This window comes from Cuculus canorus, chromosome 19, assembly GCF_017976375.1.
Source record: "Cuculus canorus isolate bCucCan1 chromosome 19, bCucCan1.pri, whole genome shotgun sequence".
Classification (NCBI taxonomy): domain Eukaryota; kingdom Metazoa; phylum Chordata; class Aves; order Cuculiformes; family Cuculidae; genus Cuculus; species Cuculus canorus.
The window spans coordinates 11971753-11987122 of NC_071419.1; the positions used below are offsets into that span (position 1 = coordinate 11971753).

The 15370-nt window shown below is 48.4% G+C and overlaps 1 protein-coding gene across 3 annotated transcripts in view; it reads left to right on the forward strand.

Annotated features, from left to right (window-relative positions):
- The window catches only part of EXD3 (exonuclease 3'-5' domain containing 3), a 333185-nt gene that overhangs the window by 127935 nt on the left and 189880 nt on the right, over nucleotides 1–15370 (forward strand). For all 3 annotated transcript variants that reach the window (XM_054084169.1, XM_054084170.1, XM_054084171.1), the window contains exons 7-11: nucleotides 127–180; nucleotides 713–852; nucleotides 1630–1730; nucleotides 10473–10546; nucleotides 13740–13778. In XM_054084169.1, coding sequence (XP_053940144.1) covers nucleotides 127–180; nucleotides 713–852; nucleotides 1630–1730; nucleotides 10473–10546; nucleotides 13740–13778 — 408 coding nt within the window. The remainder of the gene's footprint in view (nucleotides 1–126; nucleotides 181–712; nucleotides 853–1629; nucleotides 1731–10472; nucleotides 10547–13739; nucleotides 13779–15370) is intronic.

The window sequence follows — 15370 nt, forward strand, 5'->3', positions numbered from 1 at the left end:
TTTAACAGAAATAATTAACACATTAAAAATGTGTATAATAGCACATATACTCCGCTTTGGAGACCTGCCTTCGTATCCACCAGGGTGTTCAGCTCCTAAATACACAACTCTTTTTGTATTTTCCAGGCAGCCGTACTGAGTATGAAGCTAAAGTTACAGCCAGATCAAGATGTGGAGAAGGTGAGTCATTTCCTCTGCAGGCTTCTCTGTCATCAGATCCACCTTTTGTTAAGCAGGAGATCCATCAAAGCCCTCCAAGTTGCACTGCCTTTCTCTCAAGGCTTAACTTTGTTCCCAAGAACTGTGGGTTGCTGAGGTACCTTTACATCCAGGGAAGCGACAGGGTGTTCTATTAGACGCCCTTACATCTTTTACTGGGTGTTTTTTCTAGCAGTAGCCATTGTTATATGGAATCCTAACTGTGTTCTTGACACATGGTCATCACGGTGATGGAGTTCAGGGCTTTTGCTGGTTTGAAGTGTTGCTAATATTTATGTTGAAGATGTCACATCGCTCGTGGGCAGCTTTGGTTGGTTAGGCAGAGGGTTGTGACTCCCTCATCATGTCTGAGCAGCAGGAAACAGGGCAGTCCTCTGCCAGGTTCCAGTCTGCAAGGTCATGGGCCTCTTCCATGCTGCAGCGCTCAGTCTGTGTGCGGCACGTGGTGATCAAAGGCAGGGCACAGCGCTTTCAGTGTAATTTCTTCTCCTAGATGTGTACACCACTACTGCTCCAGGATAAAACTAACTTGGTGGAAGACTATGTGGGAGAACATCCTGAGCTCCAGAGCAAGCTCTTGCACATCCTGGACACGTGGTGTGAACCTGGTTTTGATATCGGAGACATCTCAAGGTAGAAACACTTGCCCACTTTCTAAACAGCTGGGGCCAACGTGCTGTCCTGTTCTCTGCTTGTCTGCCCGAGAGCCTTTCTCAGTGGAATGGAGTGCAATATATTTACTTCTCAGCTGAGAAAGGGGAAATTCTGGTGTCTGTGCTGGAGTCTTCTCAACCATCTCAGCCCCTAGGACAGAGGTGTTGTTCCTCTGGAGAGATGCTCAGTTCCTGCCGGGAGAGAGTAGTGTGAAATGAAACCTGTGCCATATGTCTTAGCAATCTAACGATATCAAAGCTTCCTCCAGGAGGTTGTGGCAATCAGGCTCTCGTGCTTTGCTTCAGATGAGGGTGAGTTTCAGTATCGGTTGTACAGGTTTTGCAGGAAGATAATACGGTGATGAAGTGGCAGAAAAACAAGAGATGCAAGTGGTGAACCTTCACATGCTCGTGAAAGAGTCGTGTGTGTTTTCATTTAAAAATTGCTGCCCACTAGAACAGCTCCTGTCAGTCACAAAGCCAGCTGTACAGTCAAACTCATGGTGTAGATGCAAGAGTTGCAGTCTTAGTTCTGAAAAAAAATGGGAGGGAATTGCTCACTTTCTCTTCCTGTAGAATAAGCCTCTGAACTTCCTTCACTCATTGACTGGGAAGTTTGTGTGGTTGTGCTGTTGGCTGAGTCCTGTTGTAACTCAGGACTGTTCTTACCAACACCTAGCAAACCCCAATACCTCTACTTTATCTGCTGCTTTAGGCGATTCCACAGATGTTTCTTTCTGATTTTATTTGCTTATAGACAATATCAAGGCACATTCAGGTACCAACCAGACAAATTTAACCGCAAAACGCTAAGCAAGCTGATCTTCAGGCTCCTGGACCGCTTTAACGTAGATCCAGGTATGTGATATTGCAGCACATTGTGGCGTTATCTCACCAATAAAGAATGGATGGAGGCAATTTGTCCTCCGCGTTCAGCAAGGAACCTCTGCTGTAATTTATCATGGGGGAGTTTCAGGGTTTAATTAATGATATCGAAAACCAAAGCTGGTAAGTTATGGGAGTTATCACTTTGTGCTGTTGAAGAATGAAGTGCTTGTGACTAATAGAATGCTTCTTCCATGATATGAAATAAATCTTGACCTCAGCACGGCTCTACGTAAACACATGATGGTCAGCTTTGAGTTATGACTCCATTCCACTCACACAAGAGGCAAGTCATTATTCATCTGGGGATCTGTTTTCTTGAGTTATGGGTCCGTCAGCTGGGAAGAGATAACCCTTGGGAAGCAGGAGCCTCACCACTCTTTGTGTTCTTTGTATAAACTAGGGTTGGTGATGGGGAATTTTAACGCTCTTGCAGCCTTCTGAGAGAAGTAACACATTTTACATCACTGAACAGATCCTTCACTACCAGTTATCTAAAATCTACTTTGCTTTGGTTGTCAGCGAGGACCGTTGATCTTCTTTTCTTCCCTTTGGATCTTGCATCAGAAACCTTTAGGTGCACCGTTAGGTTTTACTCCGCAAAGCTTTCCATCATCAGCTTGTGAGATGCAATTCTCTTCTCTTGGACTGAAAAGTGTTTTCTAACCACAAATTGTGGGCTTATTATACCTGGCAGCAACACCATATTGTATATTAATCTTCACATCTTCAGGCTGGTGTTCAAAAGTTAATAAGATAATCCTTACAAACCCTCACTGGAGGATAAGTAAATATAATTGAACTTAGCACGTTGGTGTGGAAGCTGAGACATAGGGGGATGATTTATTTAAAATCTAAAACCTTCCCGGGAGTTTACCAATCTTCAGTAATTTTTCTGCTTTTACAGCAGATCATTCAGTTGTCTTTTATGATCTTTGAAGATAATTGAGTTATTCCCCTTTCCTTATGAAAGGTCCACCAAGGGTACAGTTCTAACTGCAGAGGTGAAATATCTGACAGCTCGCGGGCCGAGTCCTGAGAAACTGAAAAGCCGGTGTAGGAGAGGAGTGTGTGGCTGTTGATCTCAGGTGCTCTCTGTGGGGTGGTAGCGTGCCTCAGCCCAGGAATGGTGTCTCCGATACTGTAGCTACCGATAACAATGTCAAAATCTTGCTTGTCCTCCACAACACAGTAACTGGTGAGAAGGCTCCTTGAGGGAGATGTAAATCCCACTTGTGCCCAAGCTGCTGAAGAATGATTTATCCCATGCAAACTGCGGTGTTTACAGTTCAGGAGAAGTCGCTTGCTCTAGAGGGCTGTCCTCCTCTATTGACGGGAGAGGGGATGTGGGCTGATGACTTAACCAAGATGCCAGATTTGAGGCAGCTAAAACCTGTGCTGGATGACTCTCATAGTGCCATATATGAAAGTAGATTTTTATTTCTTACGTAATATTGCTTGAAATTCAGAGCAGGACTTCACAGTTTGCTGAGCTGTGGCCGTCTTAGTCTCCTTTGAAAAGCTTTGGGAGTGGATGAATGCTTCCAGAGGAATTTCTGCCTTAGTGCTGGTCCTGCTTGAGCTGAATTGGGAAAGGCTGGCAGCTGGAATAACATCGCTTTCCTCTTCTTCCCACCTCTCTCTCCTCCCTTCCTCTGTATTTCTGGTGCTCTTTCTCTATTCTTTAGTGAAAGTAAATCTAACTGCGAGGAAAGAGCGTGTGAAAAGGAAGCGGGCTGGGTAAAATGTACAGATTAACTCCCACCTCATTTCTCTTGTTCGGAGCAGCCCCACCAAAAGCCAGCAGTGAGGTAAAGCTCACACTTGTTGTTACCCAATCTGATTGTGGGCTCCTTCGATGCCACAATCTCCTGCTGGTTTCTATCTCCGCTGTGCTCATGACTCCTACTTGCTGAGGGAGGCTGAGAGCAGCAGCAGAAGAGGGAAGTGGCTTTCGGTGAGCAAGGCTGGAGGAGGGTTTCTTGGTATGAGAAAGCAAACTTGAACGTGACTCAGTTTGTGCAGTTCCAAATCTACTTTCATATTACACTCCCTGAGCCACGCTTACCCACTCACAGTGAATTTCACTGACGGCTAAGCAAAACTTAGATGTTGGTCTTAGATGTTCAATTCTGGAGTCCTCAGCACAGGGAGGACATGGAGCTGTTGGAGCAAGTCCAGAGGAGGCCACGGTGATGATCCAAGGGCTGGAGCACCTCCTATATGAGGAGAGGCTGAGAGAGTTGGAGTTGTTCAGCCTAGGGAAGAGAAGGCTCTCGGGACACCTTAGAGCAACTTCTAGGACTGAAAGGGACTCCAGGAGAACTGGAGAGGGGCTCTTGGTCAGGGAGCACAGGGATAGGAGGAACATTTTTGAGCTGGAGGAGGGGAGATTGGGATGAGATCTTAGAAAGAAATGTTTTCTGTGAGGGTGGGGAGGCCCTGGCCCAGGTTGCCCAGAGCAGTGGTGGCTGCCCCATCCCTGGAGGTGTTCAAGGCCAGGTTGGATGGGGCTTGGAGCAACCTGATCCAGTGGGAGGTGTCCCTGCCCATGGCAGGGGGTGGAACTGGATGGGCTTTGAGGTACCTTCCAACCCAAACCATTCCATGATTCTGTGACCAGCCATTAACGTTTGAAATGGTCTTTGGAACTGCCAGTGTTAAATTTCAGAGCCAGACAGGAGGTGACACAATATAAAAAAGTCTTGGAACTTGAGGGGGGAAAAAAGCCATCATCTTAGGCTAGTCCACCTCTTCTTGTTCTGAGCTGTGTACCAGTATTCCTGTTAACACAACAAACACTGCATGGTAAGTGCAACGTTCTCCGCCGAGTTCTGAAGGTATCCCAATAAACTTTGTGTGGATTCCATTTAATTAGCTTTATTGGGAAGGAGGAAGTTGGGCAGGAATGCTATGGGATTGAGGAAATGGAGTTTTATAGAGTCTTTTCTCACACCTGGGTCAGTATGCTCTGTTTTAACGAGCCTGTAGCTTTTTCAGGCTAATGGCTTTGTGCTCTTTGGAGACCCTGGGAGACTGACTTAGATTTACAAACATGGGCTCAGCCAGAGCAGTTCTCAGTGGTGAACAAGCCCTGTCTAGGTCTGAAATGTTGTCTGTTTTCTGCTGGTTTTGTGCGGCCAGTGTAGAACAGAGAGGTCAGCAGCGTTTTTCACTGGAAAATCATTGTGTATGGGGTTGAAACGATACCGCCATGGAAAGTGAAACTGTCTGCACGTACTGGGCCTCAGTGCCTAGCTGAGAATAAAGCGGAGGAGGTGGTCTTGATTGAAAAGAACATGGAGCATGTGGAGGGAGAAGCCCAGCATAAGCCAAGCAAAGTGCACTCAGCCCAGAAACCAACCGTGTCCCGGGCTGCACCCAGAGCAGTGGGAGCAGCAGGGAGGGAGGGGATTCTGCCCCTCTGCTCCGCTCTGGGGAGACCCAACTGGAGCCCTGCATTCAGTTCTGGAGTCCTGAGCAGAGGAAGGACATGGAGCTGTTGGAGTGAGTCCAGAGGAGGCCACGGAGATGATCCAAGGGCTGGAGCACCTCCTGTACGAGGACAGGCTGAGAGCTGGGGTTGTTCAGCCTGGAGAAGAGAAGGCTCTGGGGAGACCTTAGAGCAGCTTCCAGTGCTGAAAGGGCTCCGGGAGTGCTGCGGGGCAGCGGCGGCCGCCAGAGGGCACCAGCGCCGCGCGGGCTGAGCCGGGCCGGGCTCGGGCTGACCCAGGCCGGTCTGGGCTTGGGTTGATCCAGGCCAGGCACGGGCTGATCCAGGCCAGGCACGGGCTGATCCAGGACAGGCATGGGCTGATCCAGGCCAGGCACGGGCTGATCCAGGACAGGCATGGGCTGATCCAGGACAGGCATGGGCTGATCCAGGCTGGGCTTGGGCTCATCCAGGCTGGACTTGGGCTAATCCAAGCCTATCCAGGCTGATCTCAGGTAGATCCAGGCTGATCCAGGCTGGACATAGGCTGATCTGGGCTGGACTTGGGCTGATCCAGGCTGCTCTGGGCTGGGCTTGTCCGGGCTGGGCTTGGGTTGATCCGGGCTGGTCTCGGGTTGATCCGGGCTGGTCTCGGGTTGATCCAGGCTGGGCTCGGGTTGATCCAGGCTGGTCTCGGGTTGATCCGGGCTGGGCTCGGGTTGATCCAGGCTGGTCTCGGGTTGATCCGGGCTGGGCTCGGGTTGATCCAGGCTGGGCTCAGGTTGATTCCAGGCTGGGCTTGGGTTGATCCAGGCTGGTCTCGGGTTGATCCGGGCTGGTCTCGGGTTGATCCGGGCTGGTCTCGGGTTGATCCAGGCTGGGCTTGGGTTGATCCAGGCTGGGCTCGGGTTGATCCAGGCTGGGCTTGGGTTGATCCGGGCTGGGCTTGGGTTGATCCAGGCTGGGCTTGAGTTGATCCAGGCTGGGCTGATCCGGGCTGGGCTTAGGTTGATCCAGGCTGGGCTTGAGTTGATCCAGACTGGGCTGATCCAGGCTGGGCTCAGGTTGATCCAGGCTGGGCTTGGGCTGGTTTAGACTGGGCTTGGGCTGGGCTCAGGCTGACCCAGGGTGATCCAGGCCGGGCACAGGCTGATCCAGACTGGGCTTGGGCTGATTCAGGCTGGGCTGACTGAGCTGGGCTCAGGCTGATCCAAGTTGATCCAGGCTGATCCAGACTGGGCTGATTCAGACTGGGCTTGGGCTGATCTGAGCTGATCCACACTGCCAGCCGCCAGGACACAGCTGTGCAGACACTAGGAAACCTCTGGCAGAGAGTCCTGGCAGTCTCTTCCAAAGATACTGTCCTAGAGGGACAGAAGTGACTGCCATACCTCCACAGGAATGCCTTTGGAGGGAAGAAATGTCAAATGAATCATAGACTCGTAGACAGTTTGAGTTTCTCTATTTTAAGACTTCTTACATCCCTTATTACATCATTCTTACTTACCCATGTGCTCCAATAGGTCCATGGTGGCCGATGTGCTATAAACCCCAGTACTGGTGGAGTCAGGTCTTTAGCGTCAGGCCTGTGTCTGGCAGTGTACAATGACATGATGGCACTTTTGAATCATTGGAGCACCGTGGTGCATGGCCTGCTTCTTCCATGGGGCATGACGGCACGTGAAAGGGCTTGATGAATATTACATTTTAACTTTAACAGAATGATTTAGCTTGGAAGGGACCTCAAATTCCATCCAGTTCCAGCCCCTGCCATGGGCAGGGACACCTCCCACTGGATTTGGTTGCTCCAAGCCCCATCCAACCTGGCCTTGAACCCCTCCAGGGATGGGGCAGCCACCACTGCTCTGGGCAACCTGGGCCAGGGCCTCCCCACCCTCATCTTTAGCAATACCAGGGTAAAAGCCTTTAGCGATTCAGGTACCCTGGTTTCGTTAAAAAAGGCTCCTTTACCTTGTCCCCAGACAGGGTACACTTTGTCTGGGACTGTTCTGCCAGGGTGGAAGAGCCTCATTGTGAATAGAAGTCGAGCTCTCAGGGCAGTGTAAAGAGATGATTGGGTCCATATCCCAGCTGAGGAGGCATCGCGTGCCACCTAGGAATGGTAGCCATGCACCACACCTAAAAATATGTTGCACCATATCCCCAGCAGACACATCTTACTGCTGTTACAGGAGTGAAGTAAGTGTGCATCGTGGGTTTCAAAGCCTGCGTGATAAATAGATGTTGTTTTTTCCTTCCTCTGTGTTGCTAATAGCCATTAACTCTGCTGACACTGGAGAGCAGACTGGATTTTTTGCTTCTGAGTCAGTCCCAGATGTGAAGTGCAGTTAGGCTGAAACGCTGTTGTGGTGCAACTGCCAGGTTAAGAGTTAACCCATGCTGAAAGAGGTGCTTGCATGGTGTTATACCATTTATATTCCACTAGTGCACCACAACCCAGTCGCGATCCCCAAACCCCATTGTGCCCCACTGTGAAGAGGAGGCTGGTTTCTGTTCTGAAAAGCTTAGGGCCATTGTCTTTTGCTCTGACCGACAGAACATTGGGTTTGGCTTAAGAGACCCGAGTTCAGGCTCCTTTCACTCAGCTGAGTGTTTGACCCAGGCTCAGCTGCTCTGCCCTGGAGCACTTTGATTTCTGCAGGTACCAGGTGCAGATGGTGGTGGTGCTGCAGGGCAAAGGGCTGGTGGAGACTCTGCACCACCACCTGCATCACCTCCTGCTCCAAAGCCAAAGGGGCTCCTTCTCTTATTTCTGACCCACATGGAATGTGGAACCTGTTCATAAGGACCTCCCAGGTGGAAGGTTTGCCATCCCCAACACAACCTATGCCAGTTCTTCTCAAGCCTGGCCATTAGATTTGTGTAGGGTTTTGGTTGATTTTTTCCCTCCCAAAGCCCGTATGGGTTCTCTCTTGCCTGCATGGCTTTGGTAGATGCAGCTCGTGTTTACTTTGGGCTCTCTGCTTGTTTGTGTGGTTCTTTTGTATGTGTGTGATCCACTTTCCATGTTCTCTGAGCTTCCTTCTTGTGTTTGAAATCAGTAAAAGCTTCTGATTTAGCAGTTAAGGGTCTTAATTAATTTCCATTTTTCCATTGCCAGCTCTTAACTCCCTTTTCCCTTCTAAACTATTTTTACGTGCAGTCTTACCTGCCAGCTCTCTGACCTTATTGAAATCCATTCTGTTGTTTTTTATTTCGCTGTTCTTCCTTCCTGTAGAGGTTTGAACTCTTCATTTATCATCTCTCTTACACAATTACCTTTCATACTCATGTTTTTTTTTTAATCCTCTGTTATTTTTGTGATAAAATATAGAGAACTGGATTAAAACACAGTTCCTTTGCTCAGAAAACATCACTGGTGCCTTCAAGAATGTTCCAGTCCATCTGTGTTCCTCTGTCCTCCTCTCCACACAGGTACCTGGGCACTTTAAATCCCGCAGTTCTGCCAGGTGCTTTGGCTGTTTCCTCTAGAAGCTCAAAAGAAAAAGCATTCATTGGATCTTTTTGGTGACCTCAAGCAACGGTGCTGTGTTTCGTTCTGAAGTGCTTTGAAATCTTTAAGTCAGGGGTGATATTCTTAATTTTTATATTGATCTTACCTTCTTTAAAGAGTGTTGCTTCCCCTGAGCTGATGATCTTTCCTCTGGATATTGGGATATAACACCCAGGGGAAAGATCACTGTATTTATTGGGATAATATCCTGCAGGATAATTGCAATAATTTCCTCAGATCCTTTGAGAGCAGGGATGCATTGTCACACTAGGGATGATTAACTTAAAAATGACAACTTTAAGCACCTCTGTTTGAGATGGAAATGTTCAAGTTATGAAGTGATGCTTCGGGAGACGCTGGGAAGCTGCAATACCCAGCAGTATCTTGGTGCACACCCCTCTGATTCCAGAGACTGGGATTCAGGGATCTTTCTGCATTCTCCCAGTTTCCAGCCTTCAGGCATGCTGGGTGTGGGGGATGGAGAGTGCCAAGCTTCGAAGGCCTCTGAGTTGGGAACACAAGTTTCTCACGGTGTATGCTCATTCCAGGGAGGCTGCAGAAGATCTTCGCTTTGCTGTATTCTGTCACCCTTTCCAACTTCTGGTCGTACTCCTTCCGACAAGTCACTTGGGCTGTTCAGCCTGGAGAAGAAGACGCTGAGGGGGGACTCCATAGCAGTTCACTGCTCCCTCACGAGGGCAGGAGCGGGTGCTGATCTCCTTTCTCTGGTGACCAATGACAGGACCCAAGGAATGGCAGGAGGGTGGGCCAGGGAAGGGTTAGGTTGGACATTAGGAGAAGGTTCTTCTCCCTGAGGATGGTGGAACACTGGAAAAGCTTCCAGGGCAGCAGTCACGGCACCGAGCCTCACAATATTCCAGAAGCATTGTCTGAGACCGTCAGCCCCACGGTGTGAGTGTTGGGGTGTCCTGTGCAGGGACAGGAGTTGGACTTGATCCTCGTGGGTCCCTTCTGACTTAGGACATTCTGTGACTATCTGTGGCATGGTTTTAGCCACTGAAACCCCAGTGGAGGCTTTGGTTAAACCCTTCCCTGTACATCTTAGCATCCAGCAAGATCTGACAGATATGTGTGCTAATCCTGGTTAATGTATTTTATCTTCTACATTTATCTCTCTTCGCAATGGATTTCAAAACAAGGTGCTATGTGAAGACCTTGGGGTTTGCAGTTGTAATGAGGTGTATCTGATGAAGATGACAGTAATAAAAATAATAACAACTGTTGCTTGCTAGCTCAGCAAAACAATAGTCCCCTCCCTCCCTGTATGGATACGGAGTCTCATGGATAAATATTTTATCTCAAACTTTAGCCACAAGTTTACATCCTGAGGACTGTGTTCCAAACTGCTGCAATGAATTATCAGCACAGGTTCCAATTAAATCAAAAAGAATGCAGCCTCTAGAGACAGGCGGTGGTGCCTGCATGTGGATGCTCCCTAATTAAAGGTGTGAAGTCACTGACAGGGAAGCACATTGAACCAGCAAGAGGATCTTATCGTTCCAGGGTGGTAGAACCAGAGGTATCAGGATTAGCATTGCTAATCATGGGTGAAAGTGTAAATAACAGTTTCTAGTGTAGATAAGCTGACAATGTGTGTGTCTGTCCCTCATTGTTCCAAGTGTGATGGCATCCTGCCTTCCGCATACTGAGCTTGAAATTGGGGAAGGAAAAATGTCATGTCTAGACAATAAAACTTCAAGGAAGTTCAGCTGTGTTGTATACTTAAATGTCTTTTTCCTTCTTTTAGCTCTCTGCCCCAATGTCATAAATCAACGGCACTTGAGAACTCTGCGTTACCTCTTCTACAAGAGATTTGTCGAGGTACGCTTCTGTGTTGCGAGGTGTGGGTGTGTATGTGAATTTTTGATTATTTTGCATTTTGAATCATAGAATGATTTGGGTTGGAAGGGACCTCAAATCCCATCCAGTTCCAACCCTCTGCCATGGGCAGGGACACCTCCCCCTGGATCAGGGGCTCCAAGCCCCATCCAACCTCACCTTGAACACCTCCAGGGATGGGGCAGCCACCACTGCTCTGGGCAACCTGGGCCAGGGCCTCCCCACCCTCATAGTGAAGAATTTCTTCCTAATGTCTAGTCTTAATCTTCCCCTTCCAATTTAAAGCCATTCCCTCTCGTTGTGTCACTCTAGGCCCTTGTAAAAAGTCCCTTCCCAGGTTTCCTGGAGCCCTTTTCAGTACTGGAAGCTGCTCTAAGGTCTCCCCAGAGCATTCTCTTCTCCAGACTGAAATAACGTAATGGATGCGATTGAAATGTATCGATAGTGTGCGAGCAAGTTTTGTTGTGACTATTGTATAGAAATGCACTGGATCTCCCCTGAACCTGTTTTTTTCCGAGAGCAAGTGGTTTATGTGTTGGTTTGTGTTCTAACAAGGAGGGAGTCGTGGCTGCTCAGAGCAGGATGTCTGTTCACCACAGCAGCCTGAGCAGTGCCCTGAGACACGTGGCAGGAGGTCAGGGCTTGCTCTCTGTGCGTTCAGTTCCTCACAGCCATCTCAAATAAGCAGGAGCTTATGAGATAAAGAGTTTGGTGGTGGTTTGGGGTTTAGGAGGATTGTGTATTGGGTGGGGTTTTTTTTGAGAACAGTCAGTTTTAGGCATTCCACGTTGCTGGATTCTTTGCAGGCACTTTGCTTTGGTATCTGTGCCCTGGCTGTGGTAGCATCACAGTTAAGCCCCGACCCAGCCACTTTTGGCAGCTAAACCCGAGCAACTGGGCTCCCAAACCTACCACTGAAGCTTTTGTCTTCTAATAGCCTTGTAACTGCTGGGCAAAACAGTCATACTTTCAACTCCTGAGCCGCTTTTGGAGCTGACTTTACTGTTGTCCAGCCTCCAAATTCTCTTTCCAAATATGCTGGTACTTGTCCTGGCACCAAGGGCTCAGAGAAATAATAAGATGCCATTAATTCTTTCTAAGGAGCAGGTTCCTACGGGGCAGCTTGGAGGGTGACTCTGCAGAAGGACTTGGCTGTGATTTCTCCTCCCCTCTCGTGAGTGCGCTGGACCAGGTCACTGCCCTTTGGCTGCGCTTGAGCACAGTGCACCAGGGAGAACATTTCTCTTCTAGTTAACAGGGTGGGTTTGGTGGTCGTGATGGTCTGGCACCCAACGTTATCCTGTGCCTGGAGACAGATTGTACCAACTGAGAGTGATTTTTTTCCTGCCTCTCTGGAAAAGACAGCTTGTACTTCTTGTGTCCAGGTGTATCGATTGGCCTGCAAAGGGCAAGAACCACAAGAGACTGAATATCATAGTGAAATGTTCCCCTTTCTTGAATGCTCAGTTATCAAGCCGTATTTGCCAAATGTACTGGTGTGTCATCTGCAGATCAGAGAAGATGTTCTCCTTGTGGGTGCAAGAGGCTTTTTTAACAGTGTTTAACAGAGCCCAACAGGGTGTTCAGATGTTCCTACAGTGCTGTTGATGCACTCTTCAGAGAGCTGCTGTTCAGGAAATGAGACACCTCCTCCAGAAGTGCCTGTGCTTTTGTTCAAAAGAGGGTTTGTTTGATGTTCTGACAGAAGAAGGCAGATGCGTGCGCTTTTTCTGATCCCCCACCCCCAGTACTTTGAACACAAAGATGGAGTTGAGTGATGGTGATCTGATGACACCATTCTGGCACAGCCAGTTCTTGCTTCCAGGACCTCCTGATCCATCAGGGAAGGCTCTGATCTGTCTTTGCTGCCTGCCAGATGCACAGGCAGAAGACCTGGGGAGGATCGAGTGTTTCAACATCCCGCATCTCAAAGCCGTAATGTTGGATGACATAATTCTAGAGAGTTTGGTCATCCACACTGAGAGAGCAGAAAGCATTTACCCAGGTGTGTTTATTTAGCAGAGTGGAATGGATTCTTGATCTGGTGTCCTGCTCTCCCTGGCCTTTCATTTCCTTTGTTTTGGAGTATTTGCTTGAGTTTAAGTATCCAAGCTGGCCAGTCACTTCCATTAAGGTACAATTGGCAGCAGTTTCTGGACACAGTCCCTTTTTCTGAGAGCTCTTTGGTGCTCTCTGTTTACCATTCTCAGCTGTGTATGAGCTCTGGTTAAAGGGCTCCTTTATCTCACCAGTATTTAAATTACATGTTTGTGTATCTCAGAGATGTTTTCTCTGAGCCTCTTACTCCCTGTTTGTTCTTGTACCTTTCCATGAAGTGGCACTAGTAGTGACTGTCACCTCTGCCAGGAGCGGAGGGAGGTCCAGCCTTGCTGCCTGACCGGTCTCACGCAGCCTCCGTTCCTGGCAAAGTGGAGGGTGGGTCCCATCCCCAGTTTCTCCCCAAGGCTGGCTCTGAGTTCAGACATTGGAATGGGAATGTTAAGTTATCAGTTTCCTTTCCCAGACCCATGATTCCAGAGGATTTTTCATGACTTGGCTCTTGAGAGAAGTTTGTGTTTTCGTATTCCAAAGGCTCAGGCTTGCAGATAATCCCTGAGAGCCCTTCCCTTTCTGGAGCCCGCGGAGCTGGCTCTGTGCTGGGCTAAGTTGAGGTGAACAACCTCTGGACATGGTGCAAATCTGAGGTTCCACTAGACCATGGCCTCTTCCAGACTTGCTCAGCAATGTCTCTCTCATGGCAAGAACACCATGTGAGCTTTGAGGGGATCAGCAATGCTGCTGCACTTTGCAGAGTGGTGTTAAGGCGATTGGGTTTCTGCAAACTAGTCCAGGACCCAGCTCTGGTAACGAGTCTTCAGGCTCCTGCTGGATACAGGCCTGCGTTGCCTCTACTTTGATTTCTTGTGGGGTTTTTTCGTCTTCTCTGCCATAGCGTAAGTCTGAGTTGTTGTCCGAATTGCTTCATCTCAGCTGTGTTTCTCTGCCGTGCCCCGGCTGGTGACATGTGAGAAGCAGACGTTTTCCGTGTGCCCGTGAACGCATTCCTCAATCACGGCCGATGCCAGTGGTGTAAGATGGTGTGTTAGATTTCAGCTGGCTTTGTGGAGCGTTCTCCTTTCTCGAACACAGCTCAGAAGTGATTTTGTCTTTTCAGAAAACCATGACTCAGGAGAACTGGACAGACCACGTTCAGGTGAGTATGGATTCCCCTCTCCCCTGTTGTCACATAAGATGTTCACAGTATCCAGCTCTTGATCCTGTAGTTCTATTCCAATCTTACACTTTCTTACAACATTGTAAGCATGCAGGAAAATTGTACATGCAGGGAAGAGCAAGGAAGAAAATGTGTATTTTAATTGCTGTTATGTCTTTAAAAACACTCTAGTTTGGCTGGAGCAAAACTAGGGAAGGTTGTCAATACATTCTTTTACTTTCGCACACTTATTTGTAAGTGAACGCTATGAATGTTTATGTTGATTAATGACAAGGGGAGGGAAAAAACGAGTTCTCTTGAGGCAGCTAACACGATGTGAGTAAATTGGGACAAACGCATCCTTCTGCATGCTCCGGTCTGATCGTTCTCCACAGCTTTATTAGGTGGTTGTTGGTTATTGTGATTTCTGTGTCTTATGCAGTAGGACATGTGTGATTTTAATAACACAGGGAGAAGGGCAGCAGTATTTTATTTCTTGGTGTATAAGCAGGAAAGTTCAGGCAACCATGTTTTGGCCTGACAGTACAACAAATGTGTGTATGACAATGAGATATCCACAAATCCCATGGTGACAAACCATTAGCGATTATTGCTGTGTCCATGTTATCCCTGTGGAATTTCAGCCTCCTGGTGAGTTTCTGCTCCTTTTCTGTAACCCCTCTCAGTGTGAGTTCTGCAGCCATGAGGGATTTCCGACCATCGCCTGGAATCTTCCCTTGAAAATCCACCCTGATGGTCAGTGTGGGCCCTGGGCTGGCACCGGGCTGGTCACGCGTTGAGGATCTTGGGCTCTCTGTACACGCTATCAAAAGGACTGAAGTTTAAACATGAGACGTTTCTTCTGTCTTTCGTGGGTCAGCAGGGAAAAAAAAAAAGTTGAAAGGGCTTGAGGATGTGTTTTTTAAGACAGAGATCATTGATAAAATGCCCAGCAGCACTTCATGGCAAGTGTGAAACCTACTGAGAGCTCTCAGTGTGAACAGGCAACTTCTGTGTGTCAGATCTCATAGCTGTGCGAGAGGCCAGGCTCATGTGGAAAGGAAGGGGTCTTATCTCTTCATGGCTGTGATCTTATCCAGTGAAGGAACTTTTCAGGGTTCCCTTTGATTCCCGCAAGCTTAGAGGCCAGCACGAGTGCTGGTGCCTTGCTGGATGGAGACATGAGGTGGAATTAGCCATGAAAGTGGAGCAGACACCTTTGTCACCTTTGTGGAGCACACATCTTTCTGTGTGTGTCCTGGGGTGTGCAGTGAAGGGGTTCCTGTTGATGCTGTGGTGGATAGTGGGAAAACCTCCCAGGTAACAGAAACGATTGCAGGTCATGTCCATTACTTGTGGAGACAGGAGGCTTAGAATAGATGCTCTCTGAAAAGTGCTTGTTTGGTGCCTGGAAAGCCCGCTTCCTGGGGAACTACACAGAGTTCGGCTATGCCATGGACTGCGGCAGAAGGGCGTCTTTGCCTTTCCAAAGTATTCCAGAGTTTGTATTTTATGTGTGTTGCCAACATCCACTTTTGACAAGTATGTAATTATCACACGAGCAGTGCTTAAACTTGCCTGTTATCAGTATC